This window comes from Alligator mississippiensis, chromosome 11 (genome assembly GCF_030867095.1).
Source record: "Alligator mississippiensis isolate rAllMis1 chromosome 11, rAllMis1, whole genome shotgun sequence".
Lineage (NCBI taxonomy): Eukaryota > Metazoa > Chordata > Crocodylia > Alligatoridae > Alligator > Alligator mississippiensis.
In genome coordinates this window covers 66,859,453-66,878,340 of record NC_081834.1, presented here as the reverse complement: position 1 = coordinate 66,878,340, position 18,888 = coordinate 66,859,453, and the positions used below count along the sequence as shown (strand labels likewise).

General features: G+C 46.6%; 1 protein-coding gene across 1 annotated transcript; it reads left to right on the top strand.

Moving 5' to 3' along the window:
- The first annotated feature begins 3,077 nt into the window (after positions 1-3,077).
- LOC132243788 (olfactory receptor 14C36-like) lies at positions 3,078-16,326 on the top strand. Its single transcript, XM_059714176.1, has 3 exons — positions 3,078-4,025; positions 15,310-15,335; positions 16,199-16,326. The coding sequence occupies exons 1-3, from the start codon at positions 3,088-3,090 to the stop codon at positions 16,324-16,326; spliced, it is 1,092 nt and encodes a 363-aa protein (XP_059570159.1). The 5' UTR covers positions 3,078-3,087.
- Positions 16,327-18,888: the final 2,562 nt, after the last annotated feature.

Sequence of the window (18,888 nt, the reverse complement as noted above, 5' to 3'; positions counted from 1 at the left end):
GCACCGTGACTGAGTTCCTTCTCCTGGGCTTTTCCAATATTTGGGAGCTCCAGATTTTACACTTTGTTATCGGTCTAGCAGCATACTTGGCAGCCCTGGTGAGGAATCTCCTCATTATCACAATTGTAACTCTTAACTACAAATTTCATTCCCCTTGTTCTTCTTCTTGATTAATTTGTCTGTCTTGGATCTTGGCTCCATCGCAGTTACCACGCTCAGGGGCAACCCGCAGCAGGTGTACGCTGTACATGTGCACCCCCTGAGCATGGTGGTGCACCCCCAACAAAAAGGCACTGCCAACAGTGTCGGCAATGCCTGCAGGCAGACACCACTGGCAGCCTCTGCGGGCCGTCCGCAATTGCCGCTGGCCACTGCCGCCGCTGCCAGTGGTGCCTGGGGGTGGTTGCCGACCCCTGTTCAGCGCTTGCCACCTGCTGCTCCCCCGCACTGCCAACAGCATCAGCGGTATCTGTGGGAGCTCCCTGCTTACCACTGCCACACTCCTGCTGCCACCACAGCGCTCCCACCACTGCCAGCGCAGCTGTGCCCCCCAGCTGCTGGGAGCACGCGTTCTTCATGATACCCAGATCTCCAAAGAGCTTTTCAACCTATCTAAGAAGGGTAGGTACCTAACTCCAACTCCACCTGGGCTAGTGCCCCACTGCCCGTCCCCCATCTTACTTATAGGACTGGCTTGTGGAAATTGTGGAATCTGCTCATTCAACTTTTTCAAGAAGAAAATGAATAAGCATCTGTCTTTAAATGTTTAGGAGTAGTGAAATCCTAATTTGGGGACTCGGAAAGGTTGTGTTTTTTTTTAATTTCTTCCATGATGGGATCATTGCTTCTGGCCAGGGGAACATCCATGAAGACAGCGAATTGCAAACAGCATAAATCTTTTATCTCCTGGATTCCCACCAACCCCTGCCCCAAGTGGGAGCCACCAGTACAGTAAGTTAGTATGGAGGCTGAAGGACAGAGACACATATTGTCAGATCGGGCTCTGGCATCCGTCAGGCAAGAGAAATCAGGTCCATGAACGACTCTCTGATCCCTTGATGCTCCTTCTGGAGCCTGCCTGGCATGGGCTGTACATGGCATGAGTTTGCACAGGGATGTATGCTTCATGTGGCACCTGTGTCAGGCTAGCCCTGTGCACTAGTTTCGGGGTTTGTCTGGATTGGGCCCATTGACCCACCCTGCATGCAGGATCCAGTGTGCACAGTCAGCTTCACATCTGCCCCACTGGGCACTTTTTACTGTGCAGTCATGTAGTACTTGCTTTAGCGAGAACTAAATGAACATGCAGTACCTGCCGTGACCACGCAGTCCCGAAGGCACATGGGTCATTTCAAAGCCTACTGCGCAGTAGCCATGAAGTAATGCTCAGGAGTTCATTGCTACTGCACAGTAGCGGCAGCATCTTGGTTAGTGCCTGCCAACACTATGTTGAAAAAGCAATGAATGGCATTGCTGCAGCTCATCGCTATAGTGACCTAGCATCTCATATAGACACACCCAGCCTAGTGCAAATGCCACATGCCATGAAAGATGTGTGCCCCCAGAAGCGGCAACTAACCACCTGCATTGGTTGTGGCAGCGAATGGGGAACTCCCTCAGACAGCCGTGGTAATGTCGGTGGCTGCGGCGGGGGGGAGTGGTGAGTGCTGACAGCCAGCGACCACCTGCAAGCATCACCAGCCACATTGGTAGTGGCCGGCGGCAATCGTCCACAGATGCTGTTGGCAGTGTTGGTGGGGCACTGGGAAGTGGCAACTGCACACAAGGCACCAGCAGTGCTTTTTTCACGGGGGTGCACCCCCAATTGCAGGGGGTGCACATACACCCATGTACAATACACATCCCCAGTGACCGGCTGTGGGTACCACGTGCCACAGGCTGTCCCCTCACATCTTATGCTGTGCACAGTGCTGGGGCCAGGTTGTGCTGTGTGTGGTGTGCAGGGCTAGAGCTGTGCACATGGGGCAAGCACCACACGTAACCAGTGCACAATGCCCGTTGCATGCAGTGTCTCCACTAGACCACCCCTGTGGGCTTGATGTGTATCATGAGGGAGATCAAACCAGAGCACAGCTCTACTGTTCTGCTAACATCTGTACAGCTCAGACTGTTTACATCTGGGCTTTTCCTTCTGAGCTGTGCAGGACTCCAGGGAATGAGTCCCATGAGCCTTTGGAAGAAAACAACTGAAAAATGGCTGTCTTGCTTCACTCCTTTTAAAAAAAACCTGGCTGGATTTACTTCAGTTGTTCAGTGACAGAGGGAGCAGAGAAAGACCTCTGAGTTACCTGTGCTTTTAGAGATCTAGACTAGTGGTTGGTGCAGAGGAGATCTGAAAGATCAACTGGACAAGAGCAAAGGATCTCAGCAGGGGAAGCCTGAGTATGACACAAGATCAGGACATTTCCACAAAAACAATTTCAGTAAGTTTTCAGCATCAGTGAAGTGTCCTGTCTTAGTAAGATGCAGAGGAGATTTAAGAATATAGAAGTTGGAAAACCTGGCTACACAAATCTTACTGCATTTTATGTATAATAGATTCAAAGCTACAAGGGTGAAAGAAGACATTTTCAATGTTTTTGCTATTAATTCAGATGATGTTATACAGCTTATTGAGTGTAAGGTAGGAGGGAAGGAGGGGGTTCTAAGGAATTCATCTTCTTATATAATATATTTTATGTCACATATATTTGTTTCCAGCATACATTTTCTAAGTGAGATCAATTTAAAACTATAGCGTTTCAGATTTAAATAAAAAAATAAATAAATAAATAAATAAATAAATAAATAAAGAAGTCCAGGGTTGAGTCTGAGGTTAACATTTTCTTCACTTTTTAAATGGACTATCAAAGTATTTTATTTTATGTAGGGTCTTGTCAGGGAAAAAGTACTTTATTAAAATCAAATTTTCCATGGAGCAAAAAAAATGGAATATTTACAATCTTAGCATGAAATCTGGGGATGTTATTGATGGGAATATCAAAGCCACTGAGTTTGTTACTCTCGTCCTTACCACTGCCCTTGTTCTATTATACCCAGGACTTGCACGGTGCCCTGGGAAGGAAGATGCCCAACTGCACCACTGTAACCGAGTTCCTCCTCCTGGGCTTCTCGGACACTCAGCAGCTGCAGATCTTACACTTTGTCATCTTTCTGGCAGCGTACCTGGCAGCTCTGGTGGGGAACCTCCTTGTTATCACTGTTGTAACTACGGACCACCACCTCCACAGCCCCATGTACTACTTTTTGGCAAATTTGTCCATCCTTGACCTTGGATCCATCTCTGTCATTGTCCCCAAGTCCATGTCCAATTCTCTCTCAAACACCAGGACAATTTCCTATGCTGGATGTGTGTCCCAGGTCTTCCTCTTCATGCTCTTTTGTGCAGTCAATTTTTCAATCCTCACCATCATGGCATATGACCGATCTATTGCTATCTGCAAGCCGCTGCATTATGAGATAATAATGAACAGGAGAGCTTGCATCAGGACGGCTCTCTGTGCTTGGGTTACAGGTGTCATTTATTCAGCAGTGCACACTGGGAGTACCTTCAGTCTCCCTTTCTGCCACTCAAATATCATCAACCAGTTCTTCTGTGAAATACCCAAGCTGCTCAAGCTCTCCTGCTCTGACACATACCGCAGAGAGCTGGCAGTTGTTGCCTTCGGTGTGTTTCTAACTTTGGGCTGTTTTGTTTTCATCGTTGTGTCGTATGTTCAGATCTTCACCGCAGTGTGGAGAATCCCCTCGGAGCAGGGCCGGCAGAAAGCCTTCTCCACCTGCATTCCTCATCTGCTTGTGGTCTCCCTGTTTCTTTCCACTGCCGGCATTGCCTACACGAAGCCCGTCTCTGACTCCCCGTCCCCTCTGGATCTCCTGGCAGCTGTTCTGTATTCTGTGGTGCCTCCATTGATGAATCCAGTCATCTACAGCATGAGGAACAAGGAGATCCAAGCTGCTCTGAGGAAACTGCTCCACCAGTTGATCCTGTCCAAGAACAATATGTCCATCTTTCTTTCATGACTTTACTTATGTTTCTTTTATAATTAACTCATGAAATTATTATTTCCATATTGTAGTGTGCAACCTATTTACAAAAAATGAAGGTGGAGGGTTAATTCTGTAGCTTTGTACCTACAATGACACTTGACTTTGGTCATTTTGTGTTAACACTGTTGAAGCAGGGAAGTGATGTTTCATGCATTTATTTTACTCTCTGTGCTACCTAAAATAAATGCCATCAATTGCAAGATGATGAAGAATTGAAGGCTTTTGTTTACTGATTGGTGTAATCAATTATTTGGATGACAGAATATACAGGCAAGCATCCAGATGATGTGAAACTGGAATGAAGTGCAAATACTTTAGAGGATAGAAACATAATTCAGATGAATCTGCATAGATTGGGGAGCCTGGCTTGAAAGAACAGGATGAAGTTCAAGGAAATAAATGCAAGTTGCTGCATCTAGGGGAGAATATTCAAAAGCACAGATACAGATTGGGTTATAAATGGCTGTGGCATATGACTATTGAAAAGATTCTGGGTCTCGGCCTCTGATCACATTGCTCTTTATAGTATTATTCTGTGACTTATTAATGCAACATGCTTGTGCTGCCATAGAAAACATACACAGCATAGAAAATTGGGGTTGGAAGGATCCTCCGTGGGTCATCTAGTCCAACCCCCTCCTCAAAGCAAGACTAGCCCCAGCTCTATCGTCCCAGTGAAGGCTACGTCTAGCCCTGTCTTAAAAACCTTGTGTCCTAGGAGAAGAAAACAGAACTGTAGATACACCTTGTCCCAGCTAAGTGGCTTCTGTATCATGATATAGAGTCAGACTTGATTTAATTTTTGCTTTTGTGGATTATGTCCTGAGTGGGTGAGTCCAGATGAGTGTGCACATGCACCTTGCAGCACCTTAAAGCCACATGTGGGGGCAAAATTAGACTCCTGGATGTCAATGGGGTAAAAAAAACCTGCAGTGAAAAAAAGTGGTCACTGCCCCACCCGGCCCCAGAATCCCAGCAATTAAAAAAAAATCCAACCCGTCCCCTCACACCCCACAGTCACCAGCAGTAACAACTGCTATCAGGGTCACTACCCCCCACCCTGCACAGTGTTGGGCAGGGTGACAGTTGTAGCCACCCCAGCCCAGACCCTGCTGCCCCCCTGTCCCCTGCTGCATGGGTGGGGGAGGGGGGGCTCTGCCATTAAGACCCAGAGCCCCCGCAACCCCTGCTACTGCCCGTGAGTAAAGACTTTTTTAAAATCATTTATTTGTTTTTAAGTACTAGAGGCTGGCAGGAGGGCAGCCATCAGGGGGCTGGGGGTGCAAGCAGGGGCTGGGGCCAGGCTGGGCAGCAATCTGGGGACTGGCGGAGCAAGCAGGAGTGGTAGCCCTTGCAGAAGCCATTTGGCCTTTGTTGGGGGGGGGAGGGCTGTAACCCCTGTGGCAGGGGGGCAACAAAACATATAGGTATTTAGAATTCACTCTATTATGGTGATAGAGACACTGGTTGGCTTCCAAATTGCTTTAACACTGTAGAGGTATCAGTAAAACATTGCCCAACTGATTGCTGTCTCTCTCTAGTGGTCTTTTGTTTTGATTGTAGGGGAACATGGATTTCAGGGTACTTTACAGAGTGACTTTGGGATTTTTGTATCAGGGATTTTTCAGTTTTTCGATAGGGAACACTGTAATTCCTGCTAGGGAGGCCAGTGAGACCATAAAAACTAGGGAGGCAGTAGTCATGGGGGACCTAAACTACCCAGACATCTGCTGGGAGACGCAGACAGCAAAGTCCCACCATTCACGTAGGTTCGTATCCTGTGTACAGGACCTCCATCTGACACAGGAGGTACATGGTCCCACTAGGGGGAATGCCATACTGGACCTAGTATTGGCAATGGGGGAAGACATGGTAGGAGACCTACAGATCGGTGGTCACCTGGGGGACAGTGATCACCTAATAATAGAATTCACCATAAGACGTCGAGTGGGTAAGGTAACTAGTAGGGTGAAAGTGTTAGACTTTAGGAAAGCTGATTTCAATGAACTCAGGCGTTTAGTCAAGGACGCACTGCAGAGTAAGAGTTTTAAAGAGTTGGGAGCCCAGGAAGGGTGGCTGTGCCTTAAGGAAATGATCCTTTGGGCACAGAGGGAGACGATCCTGATGCAGGGAAAAAGGGGGAAAGGGGCCAAGAGGCTTCCTTGGCTGACCAGAGAAATCCAGAGCAGCCTACGGGCAAAAAGTGGGGCACATAAAAAGTGGAAATGGGGAGAGATTACTAAAGAGGAGTATACCTCCTCTGCTCGCACTTGTAGGGAGGCAGTTAAATGGGTCAAAGCTACCATGGAGCTGAGGATGGCATCCCAAGTTAAGGATTACAAAAAATTGTTTTTTAGACATATAGGGAGAAGAAGGAAGGCCCAGGGAGGAATAGGACCCCTGCTAAATGGGCAGAAGCAATTGGTGATGGACAGGGGGGACAAGGCTGAACTCCTCAATGAATTCTTTGCCTCAGTGTTCCTAAGCGAGGGGCACGACAAGGCCCTCACTGGGATTGTAGAGAGGCAGCAGCAGGGCACCAGACTGCCATGTGTAGACCCTGAGATGGTGCAGAGTCACTTGGAAGAACTGGATGCGTTTAAGTTGGCACGCCCGGATGAGCTCCATCCGAGTATATTCCAAAGGCGGGAATATTTGAATGCTCGGCATGGGCCGCATGGGCCAGGTCCCGGAGGACTGGAAAAGGGCCAACGTGGTCCCCATTTTCAAGAAGGGGAGGAAGGAGGACCCAGGCAACTATAGACCAGTCAGTCTCACCTCCATCCAAGGCAAAGTCTTTGAAAAAAATATCAAGGCTCACATTTGCGAGATCCCGGCAGGAAAAATTATGCTGAAGCACGGGCTCATAGCAGGTAGACCATGCCTGACTAACTTAGTCTCTTTTTATGACCAGGTTACAAAACACCTGGATGCAGGAGTAGGGGTTGACATTGTCTACTTAGACTTCAGAAAGGCCTTCGATACGGTATCTCACCTCATACTGGTGAACAAGTTAAGAAGCTGTGACTTGGATAACTACACAGTCCAGTGGGTGGTGAATTGGCTAGAGGGTTGTACCCAGAGAGTCGTGGTGGATGGGTCGGTATCAACCTGGAAGGGTGTGGGCAGTGGGGTCCTGCAGGGCTCGGTCCTTGGACCGATACTCTTCAATGTCTTCATCAGTGACTTCCACGAGGGAGTGAAGTGTACTCTGTCCAAGTTTGTGGATGACACAAAACTGTGAGGAGAAGTGAACACTCCGGAGGGCAGGGAGCAACTACAAGCAGACCTGGACAGGTTGGACAAATGGGCGGAAAACAACAGAATGCAGTTCAACAAGGAGAAATGCAAAGTGCTGCACCTAGGGAGGAAAAATGTCCAGCATACCTACTGCCTAGGAAATGACCTGCTTGGTGGCATGGAAGTGGAAAGGGATCTTGGAGTCCTAGTGGACTCCAAAATGAACATGAGTCATCAGTGTGACAAAGTCATCAGAAAAGCTAATGGCACTTTATCGTGCATCAGCAGATGCATGACGAACAGAACCAAGGAGGTGATAATTCCCCTCTATCAGGTGCTGGTCAGAGCACAGTTGGAGTACTGCGTACAATTTTGGACACCGCACTTCAAGAGGGATGTGGAGAACCTAGAGACGGTCCAGAGAAGGGCCACACGTATGGTTAAGGGCTTGCAGGCCAAGCCCTATGAGGAGAGACTAGGGCACCCGGACCTCTTCAGTCTCTGCAAGAGAAGGTTGAGAGGCGACCTGGTGGCTGCCTGTAAGTTCATCATGGGGAATAATGAGGAGCACAGTGTACATCTCAGCTTTCCAAAAATGTGGACCAACTCTGAGAACAAATTGGATTCCATCTATGGACTGAACAAAAGACATGAGACTTGGTAAAACTGTTGTGAATAATAATTTTTAGTTAAGTACTACCTTATAACAAAAGATAAAAAGCACCTTGTTTGAAGTTCAATAGGCCACGCTACTCAACCCCTCCCATCCCCACCAAAGGACAGCCTGTAGCGTGGCTGGAACCCCTCTCAGGCTGCTCACATGTGAAGTGAGTGTGCTGGTTCTCAGCCCTAGCAGGCAGGTGACCCCAGTCAGCCAGGCTAGGAGGTCTCTAGGTTATAGCCATCTGCTCTCTCACTGCCCACCGTTCAGTCTCCTTCCTTGCCAGCTTCTGCTTCCAATTCAGCCCCACACTCCTTTTCCTAATCTACTGCCCACTCCAACCCCATAGTTCAGTTTGGCCCTCTGTATTGAGTTATATGGCTTCATTATCTCAGTGTCAAAAGGACGAGGGAGGGGAGTATGTCAATTAGAGCTCAAAAAAGACAAGCTCCCTGCTCAGTTCCAGAGTCAAAATGGGACAGTTTTTCATGGGATTAACAAAGACTTCCTTTATGTCAAATGTCAGGTCCCTGCTCTGGAGCTTCCAAATAAGAAGGAGGGGGGTGGGGGGAGGAGGTGTTTTTTGGGTTTTTTAAACAGTGAAACGGGTTTTTTGCCCCTACCTTTCTTCCCAAAAGCAGCCAAGCTATTTTGGCTGAATTCTTCCAAGACCTTTCAGCCAGAGGAAAATATGCAACACGTTAGCTATTACTCTGATTTGTTAAAGTTTAGTCGTTATGAGCAACTGAAAGGAAGGCCTTATAATAGGAAATGTCTGGCAACTTTTAGTAATAGGTGGCATGCTACCAGGCCTGCCTTTAAGTCAAGCTGTACCCTTTCTACCTATACATCCAAATGATTCATTTCTAATATTGCCATTATTTCTACTGTAATTAGTAAAACGAATTCTTGTAACTTAAAAATATTGCTACACAGCTGTGCTGCTTATGTTAATGCTAAAATAAATAATTGATGGTAATGTAAACTTTGTTTTTTACTTTGCTGGCAATGACTTGCCCCAGTACCAACACGATTGCTAGTAATAGAAACAGGACAGCTTCTGAAATGAACAAGGCATTCACCCATTTCTTGAAGAGTGATGTTGCTAAAAGTAATAGCAGAGCATATTTAGTAGGGCTGCGTGAAATACCGCCACCAGTTCTGTTTCAATGCTGTTTCGACCTGTTTTGAGGTTGAAACAGCAACATTGAAATGGAACAGCTATGGTCAAAATGGCCACGAAACAAAATGAGGTAAGTCGAAACGCTTTGTCGTTTCAATGCTGTTTCGACGTTTCGCCCATAGGCTATAATGGGGAAGGTTGAAACAGCCTACAAATTAATCATTTCTGGCCAGATATGGATGAAACTTGCAGAAATTGTAGCCCCTGCTGAGGCAACAAAGCCTGCCAAGTTTCAAGGAGATTGGTGTAGAGGGTCAGAGAAACTGCACCCCAAAGTCTTGAGAGCCAAACTTGTGTTATGTATATGCGTTAAGCCACAGCAGGGTCAAAACTACAGGCATGCTAGCCCCTGTGGAGGCCACAGATCCTGCCAAGTTTCAAGGAGATAGGTTCAGGGGTTTGGGGAAAGTGTACCTCAAGCTGTGAACAAGCAAAACTCGTGATATGGGTGACACTGAGTGTGTTAAGGCACAGCAGGGTGACGGCTGCAGGCCTGCTTGCCCCTGCTGAGGCCACAAAGCCTGCCAGCTGTCAAGGAGATTGATGCAGGGGGCTTCTGGGGCCCTGCACCTCTAGCTGCTGACAGGCAAAACTTGTGACATGGGTGCTTGTGCAACTGCTGCCTCTCATCAGGCAGCAGGACTGAAGATCCCCCATCACTCACCACCACAGACCTGGGGATAACAATTACCCACAGTATGGACATGACCTGGCAGTGCGATGCTGTAGCCAGCAAGGCCAACAATATGCTGTCATGCCTCAAGTGATACATCTCTAATAAAACCATCGCAAAGAAGTGATTCTTCTGCTCTACTCAGCTTTTCTCAGTACTGGTGAGACCGCAGCTGGAGTACTGTGCCCAGTTCTGGGCTCTGCACCTTAACAGGGATGTGGTAAAGCTTAAGAGAGTCCAGAGAAGGGCTACTCGTATGATCAGAGACTCGCATGGCAAGCCATACAAGGAAAGGCTGAGGGACCTGGGACTCTTCAGCCTGAAAAAGAGAAGGCTGAGAGGAGACTTGGTAGCAGCTTACCACTACAGCAGAAGCATACATCTAGGGCTCAGTGAGCAAATGTTCAGCAGAGCACCCTTGGGGAAAACTAGGAGTAATGGTCACAGTCTGGACCCCCTAGTTGTGAAGTAGTTTTTTTTCTAATGTTGAGCCTGAAATGATTTTCAAGGAGTTTGTGACCATCATGCCTAATTTTCATTAGGACAATGATTAAGGTGTCTCAGGTGTTGGAGGGGTTTCTTAAAAGCAGCCCCATAACCAATCAGAGGGGGTCAGCTGACTGTGATTAGTAGTAACTGGGTCAACTGCACTGTAAAAAGGCTGCAGGGGAGGAGTCTCTGTAAGCTTTACAGAGGTGACTGAGACTGCAGGGCAGGATCCTTGCATGAATGACCTGCATTTCAGAAGCAGTAACTTTATTGGTCTTATCTAGTAAACCTTGGGAGGATTTTCAGCATCAGAGTTACTGGAGGGTACTAAATGAGAGAAAGAGTAGGGAAAGATGTCCAAGGCTTTACTCCTTGAAATTTGACCTACTTTCCTTGTCTCTTATGAAAAAAAAAACATGAACAGGTCTGAGATGGGACTGGCTAAGGATATATCTTTAACAGTGGCAACATTTTTGATTCAGCCAGGAAAACCTCAAAGGAATTTTAGAGAAACTTTAATCTTAGTACCTATGCTACATCCGGAGTTAAAAAATAGATAAGTGGAAAGTAAAGTGTGGGGGTCTATCTGATTTTGAGAACTAGATCTAATTTTCCTGTCAGGTAGGAAACAAATATGGCTGAAATTTGACCTTGTTGTAATATTTTTAACACTTTTGGAGGCACCTGGTTCTACAGTCACAGACATAGCAGTCTTGGAAAGGCTGGGACAACCGATGCATTAATCATACAATGTGATCTTGAGGCTATGCTAGTTTATTGAGAAGGAAAGAGATTTTCAGAGACCTGGCTGCAAGCAAAAAGAGAGATCAAGTTATAGATATAATATCGAGTATTTCAGGAAGGACTTGTATACTATGTCTGCTTATAGGGGGACCCAGATCCCCCACTCATTTCAAAGGGCAGCTCTCAATTACTCTCAGAGGCAGATCTTCAGTTCTCTAGGAGGGACGTTTCCCTCCAGTGAAGCCAGTGGAGACTTTTACCTTGTGCAATTACATGCAGGCAAGGAATGTCATTCCTAGCTGCATCGCCAACTGCCTACATTTGCAGACATGGCACAGACAGAAAGGGATTCATTGGCTAGGTAAAAAGCCGGGGCAGGCACTTGAACCCCTGATGGATCCATAGTGGCCTTAGAAGTCTGAAAACATCAACCATAAACCATGACTACTGGGACCTGTACGCAGAAACAAAGGAAGGATGTATGGGAGAGGAAAGCCTCCCATGTTTTGCCCTCAGTCATTAAGTAGTCACCAGCAAAGTAGAAAGATGCAAGTTTTAGGCCCCCTTGCCCAGAGTTGGTTGAACCTAGGTCTCATTGACGGCCCAGCAAAGTACTTGACCATCACATCATGGGTCAGTAACCACCCAGGGGCTTCTCTAGCACTTTCGTGAGGCTGGTCTCTGAACAGATAATAGTGGAAGGTTTGTAAGAAATATGTGGGGCCAGGAGAAAGATGGAGGGTGTGTGACTGAGTGGATGAAGAAATAGCCACTCGGATGACTGGAAAAAACTAGAACGTTGTACTAGATGTATACAAACTATGTAAGAAGTCTTTGCGATGCTGACCTCATGTATTACGGTTATTCCTATCGTTATTGTTAGCGATATTGATATTATCATTGTGATAGTTATTATATCTTAACCTGAAAGGTTTTGCAAAGTGGGAAACACACGGACTATTCATCAAATGAGGGCTCTGATTTCTTTCCTGAGAACAGGACTGTCCACAGTAACCTCTGAATGGCATTTTTTATTTTGGCACTCCTCAGTGTGTAGATCACCTGGTTCACTGTGGGGATGGCCACCACGTAGAGCACAGAGATTGCCTTATCCGCTGTGAATTTCTGGAAGGGTCTGTCATAAAATGAACATGCCAGGTCCAAAATGCAAGCACACCAATGTAATCTGTGCAGTACACGTGGAAAGGCTTTGTGGTTCCCTTCCATAACATGCATTCTTACCTTGCCCAAGATGATAGTATAGGAAATAAGTAATTCAGAGAAGGCCCCAGAGATTACAGACCTATTGTTGGACATGATCGGCAAGTCTATCACATGGGTTTCTGTGCAAGCAAGTTTCATGACCCGTGGGACATCACAGTAGAAATTATCCAGTAGAGTGGGTCCACAAAAGGGAGACTGAAAGATCAGTGCAATTTGGACACTAGAATGGACAAAGCCACCCAACCATGCCCCAGTCACTAGCTCTATGCAACCCCCCCAGTTCATGATGGTCAAGTACTGTAATGGTTTATAGATGGCCATATATCAGTCATCTGCTATTACTATGAGGAGGAAGACTGAGGTACCTCCTGAGAAGTGGAAGAAAAATATCTGTATCAAGCCCCTGTGAAATGAGATGATTTTGTGCGAGGACAACAACCATCATCCTAAAACCAAATGCTGATACAGATCACAGGAAAATGACTTCTTCCTTGGGACATTAAAATGCGGACTGTGATGGGGTTACTGTCCCCTTTCTCTGAAGCCTATGGTGTTGCTCGTATATGATCATGAGACAAAGCATTGTAGGATGCTTTCTGTATTATGCTGTAAAGACAGTAAGGTAATGATACATTGTCATTTTATAAACCTATCAGATCAGGCACCTAAACACAACATTTAGATCCTAGATGACCTATCAAGGTCCTTCTTAGCCCATTTTTTTTCTATGATTGCATGAAACCACAGCTCAGATGGTGCCTAAATGTGTAGGTTTCATAGATTCATAGATGTTAGGGTCAGAAGGGACCTCAAAAGATCATCGAGTCCGACCCCCTGCATAAGCAGGAAAGAGTGCTGGGTCTAGATGACCCCAGCTAGATACTCATCTAACCTCCTCTTGAAGACCCCCAGGGTAGAGGAGAGCACCACCTCCCTTGGGAGCCCGTTCCAGACCTTGGACACTCGAACTGTGAAGAAGTTCTTCCTAATGTCCAATCTAAATCTGCTCTCTGCTAGCTTATGGCCACTGTTTCTTGTAACCCCCGGGGGCGCCTTGGTGAATAAATCCTCACCAATTCCCTTCTGTGCCCCCGTGATGAACTTATAGGCAGCCACAAGGTCGCCTCTCAACCTTCTCTTGCGGAGGCTGAAAAGGTCCAGTTTCTCTAGTCTCTCCTCGTAGGGCTTGGTCTGCAGGCCCTTGACCATACGAGTTGCCCTTCTCTGGACCCTCTCCAGGTTATCCGCATCCTTCTTGAATTGCGGCGCCCAGAATTGCACGCAGTACTCCAACTGTGGTCTGACCAGCGCCCTATAGAGGGGAAGTATCACCTCCTTGGACCTATTCGTCATGCATCTGCTGATGCACGATAAAGTGCCATTGGCTTTTCTGATGGCTTCGTCACATTGCCGGCTCATGTTCATCTTGGAGTCCACTAGGACTCCAAGATCCCTTTCCACCTCTGTGCCACCCAGCAGGTCATTCCCTAGGCTGTAGGTGTGCTGGACATTTTTCCTCCCTAGGTGCAGCACTTTGCATTTCTCCTTGTTGAACTGTATCCTGTTGTTTTCTGCCCACTTGTCTAACCTGTCCAGATCTGCCTGCAGCTGTTCCCTGCCCTCCGGCATGTCCACTTCTCCCCAAGGCTTTGTGTCATCTGCAAACTTGGACAGAGTACATTTGACTCCCTTGTCCAAGTTGCTGATGAAGACATTAAAGAGTATCGGTCCAAGGACTGAGCCCTGAGGGACCCCACTGCCCACACCCTTCCAGGTTGAGACCGACCCATCTACCACGACTCTTTGGGTGCGACCCTCTAGCCAATTCGCCACCCACTGGACTGAGAAGTCATCCACATCACAGCCTCTTAACTTGTTCACCAGTATGGGGTGGGATACCGTATCGAAGGCCTTCCTGAAGTCTAAGTATACGACATCCACCCCTCCCCCTGTGTCCAGGCATTTTGTAACCTGGTCATAGAAAGAGACTAGGTTGGTCAGGCACGATCTGCCTGCCACAAACCCGTGCTGGTTTCCCCTCAGCATAATCTGCCCTGCCGGGCTCTGACAAATGTGAGCCTTGATAATTTTTTCAAAGACTTTTCCAAGGATGGAGGTGAGACTGACTGGCCTATAGTTGCCCGGGTCCTCCTAACTCCCCTTTTTGAAAATGGGGACCACGTTAGCCCTTTTCCAGGCCTCCGGGACTTGGCCCGTGCACCACGAGCGTTCGAATATTCCCGCCAGTGGCTCTGCAATGATGTCGGCCAGTGCCTTCAGCACCCTCGGATGGAGCCCATCCGGGCCTGTCGATTTAAAGGCATCCAGTTCTTCCAAATGACTCTGCACCACCTCAGGATCTACACATGGCAGTCTGGCACCTTGCTGCTGCCTCTCTACAACCCCAGTGAGAGACGTGTCGTGCCCCTCACTTAGGAACACTGAGGCAAAGAACTCATTGAGGAGTTCAGCCTTGTCCCCCCTATCTGTCACCAATTGTTTCTGTCCATTTAGCAGCGGTCCTATTCCTCCCTGGGCCTTCCTTTTACTCCCTATATATCTAAAAAACAATTTATTGTTGTCTTTTACTTGGGTTGCCATCCTCAGCTCCATGGCAGCTTTGGCCCGCCTAACTGCCTCCCTACAAGCACGAGCAGAGGAGGTATATTCATCTTTAGTGATCTCACCCTGTTTCCACTTTTTATGTGCTCCCCTTTTGGCCCTTAGGCTGCCCTGGATTTCTCTGGTCAGGTTCTGAACTTTCCTTGGTTTCTAAAGGTGCTATTACAGGCAATACATTTAAATCAATTAAATTGTACATGCTGTCATGAAGTTAGAACAGTTTCAGAGCAATCACTGGTTATGGGTTTCACAGACCTGCCGAACGGTGACTTGGTACTAGAGGGCCTGGTAAGCGAGGGCATGGACAAGTCTACTGCTCCTCTGGGGTGGGAGAGGAGTGGGGCGAAGTATCATGGAGCTCAGACGCAGAGAAAACACCATGTGGCTTCTTTCACTCTGCAGCCAGCAAGATGCAAGTGGAGCTGTCGGTGAGAAGGGAAAAGTCTTGAAAAACATGTTTGAAGTGAATGGGAAAGAGTAAGCAGTGGGGAATAAAGACTAACAATTAAAAAGGACCAGCAGCTTGCATGTGTTTCACTTGATTTGGACCAGTCAGAGGATTTTGTCAAGCAGTGACCAGCGTCTGGCTAGTCCGGCTGCACTGCTGAGTCAATGAACTTGGCAGAAGTAAATGACGTCATCATGGGCTGATCCTATCTCACAAGAAATGCTTGGGACTGTCTATGATTAAGCCCCTTTGACCTTATGAAAGTGAGTGTCGAAACAACCTTTTCCATCACACGTTTCATCCCCAGGGCCTTTGCACACAGTTGTTCCTGGTGAGTGATGCAGAGATGTGTGATGACATCCCGAGGCATGGACTTGACCAGTAAATGGACAGATCCATTGTGCTTGCCTATCCTCGCAGGGGTGCCATCCGTTGTTAGACCACAGCGTTTGTCCTCTGGAAGATTGAATTGCAACAAGACACGTTTCACTTCATTGAAAATGTCCTGTCCCATCATTTTGCCTTGCGTTGGACACAAGTCGAGCAGTTCCCCAGCAACATGGGGTTGTTTGGTTCCTCCTCGCACAAAGATTGCCAGTTGAGCTGTACCGCTCCCATCTGTGTTTTCATCAACCCCCACGCTGTAAAACTGACGGGCACTGAGTCTTTTCATCAGTGAATCGACAGTGTTTGATGCCATGTCGTCTACTCTTCTAGCAACCGTTTGATGTGAAAGGCTGGTTTTCTCCACCATTGACTGTTTGTCAGGGAATACCACAGATGCAAATGTGCCCAAGCAATCTTTCACACATTCTCCATCAGACTACGGTTTCCCCCTCTTAGCTATTGCCTCGGATATCAAGAAGCTGATCTTGGTCGCTGCCTCAGATTTCTGCCTCGCAGCTTTGAAGAAAGACGGCTGCCCGTTCACGCTCTCTGTTAGAGAGTTTGCCCGATCACTTCTAACCTGACCCACCAGGCTGTCGCAGATCTGTGCATGTTTTGTAGAATAATGTCGCTTCACGTTGTACTCCTCGCAGACAGCCACTTTCTCGTGGCAAATCAGACACAGGATGTTGCTGTTTTGTTCAAGAGCAAAAAAATCAGTGGTCCAACTACCTTTGAAAACTCGACCTTCAGCATCAATGTTTTATTTCCTCTGATTCACCTTCTTTTGAGCGTAGGGTAGGCCCTGTGGCCAATAGAGCCAAAATTAATTTTAGTCATAGGAAAACTAGTTTGGCAGAGACAGGTGAAGTTAAAAACAACTCACCAGTTCAAAATCACCATTTTATGACTATGTACTAATACTGTGGTATCAATATGGACCCCCACCCATCAGGTGTAGTCATAATATGTAAGGTACAGCCTGACGTGCAGGTGCTGCCATCATATGCCAAGTGCAGCTTCAAATGCCGCTCAGCAATGCCATCTAATGCCAGTTAATGCCTCATATGCATGGTAAAGTCCCCATCTGTAAGGTAAAAAAAACAAACAAACAGAAATAGCTAGCCCTGGACAGTGATTGTGTCTGTCTTTGCAGGTGCTAACAATCCTGCCAGCTCTTCCCAAATCAGTACCAGCTTCACTTGCTGGGGACTAAAATCACATAATAGACACCAGGGTTCCTGCTCAAATTTCTCTCCAAAAGTCTTCTTTTAAGTTCTGTGTTTGTTCTCTATCCAGACTCTCAAAAAACGTATTTATCTTGGTAGATGTTTTGCTTCCCCCCCAGATAGACATCTATATGACAGATTACTTGTCTTTCCCATTAGTATTTTAGTCAAAAAGGACAGAGGCATTAGTCTGCATGCAACTCTCTCCTCGGCTGGGACCTGTTGAGCACAGCTGTCCCCATTAGGAGATGCACCTAATGCTTTTCCCCCTGAAAGGCATTTGGCCATGCTTTCCTATACCCTCTGTGCTCCATAAACACAGTCTCGCCTCTTCCCCATCTAACATGCCAAACCTTTTCCACTGCAGCACCTGCTCCAGTGGCTTTTGCAGCACTTAGGCTGGGAGGAAGCTGTACAACTGGGCAGCAGTGAAGCACTCACGTTTAAAGTATTTCACATTGAAGTGGGATTTGTAGCTCGATATGAACATCTACCTGTGGAAGCAAAGAATGGCTGAGACCTCAGGGGGGGAGAGAGAAATTCCTTAGGTAAGAGAAAGATGACCATTAAAGCTGTCTTGAAGGACACAAGACAGATAGCCCCAAGGCGAGAAAAGCTAGTTTAGGCAACCCTTTGTCTTGAATCTCTAAAAAGGTTAATTGCCCAGAGGGAGTCTTTCCTTTAACTGTCTTTCTCCGATAGAAACTTTATTTCGATAGCTACCTGACCTGATTCCAAATTCTACAGTGTGTTTCTTCCACGACACACATATATATGGAGCCAGAGATATGTGGAGCCAGAGATATGTGGAACAGAGTTATATTGGGCCAGAAATATTTGGAGCAGAGATATGTGGAGCCAGAGATATATGGGGCCTGAAATATATGGATCCAGAGATATATGGAGCCAAAGATATATGGAGCCAGAGAATTATGGATCCTGAGATATAAGGAAACAAAGATATATGGAGCCAGATATATATGGAGCAAGAGATATACAGCGTCAGAGATATATGGAGCCAGAGATATCAGAACCAGGTATCCAAGGAGCCAGAGGTATGTGGAGCCAGAGATATATGGAGACATAGGTATATGGAACCAGAATTATATGAAGCTAGAGGTATATGAAGCTAGAGGTATATGTGACCACAGATATATGGGGCCTGACATATATTTATCGAGAGATATATGGAGCCAGAGATATATGGAGCCAGAATTATAGAGGGCCAGAATTATTTTGAGCCAGAGATATTTTGAGCCAGAGATATTTGGAGCAGAGATATATGGAGCCAGAGATATATAGAGCCAGAAGTGAGAGTGAGAGAGAGAGAGTGAGAGAGATATGGGGACAAAGATATAGGGACCCAGGGATTTACAGAGCCAGATATATATGGGGACAGAGATATATGGAGCCAGAGATATATAGAGCGAGAGATATATGGGGACATTGCTATATGGAGCCAGAGATATACTTAGAGCCTGAGATATTTGGGGCCAGAGATATATAGAGTCTCAGATATATGGAGCCAGAAATATATGGAGCCAGAGACATATGGAGCTAGAAATTTATAGAGCCTGAGCTATGTGGAGCCTGAGATATATTGAGCCAGAAATATATGGAGCGAGAGATATATGGAGATAGAAAAATATAGAGCCTGAGAAATATGAAGCCAGAGATATATGGAGCCTGAGATATATGGAGCCAAAAATATATGGAGCGAGAGATATATGGTGCTAGAAATATGTGGAGTGAGAGATATATGAAGCCAGAAATATATAGAGCCTGACATATATGGAGCCAGAGAAATACATAGCTTGAGATATATGGAGCTTGAGACATATGTAGACAAATATATATGGAGCCTGAAATACGTAGAGCCTTAGATATATGGAGCCTCAGATATATTGAGCCAGAGTT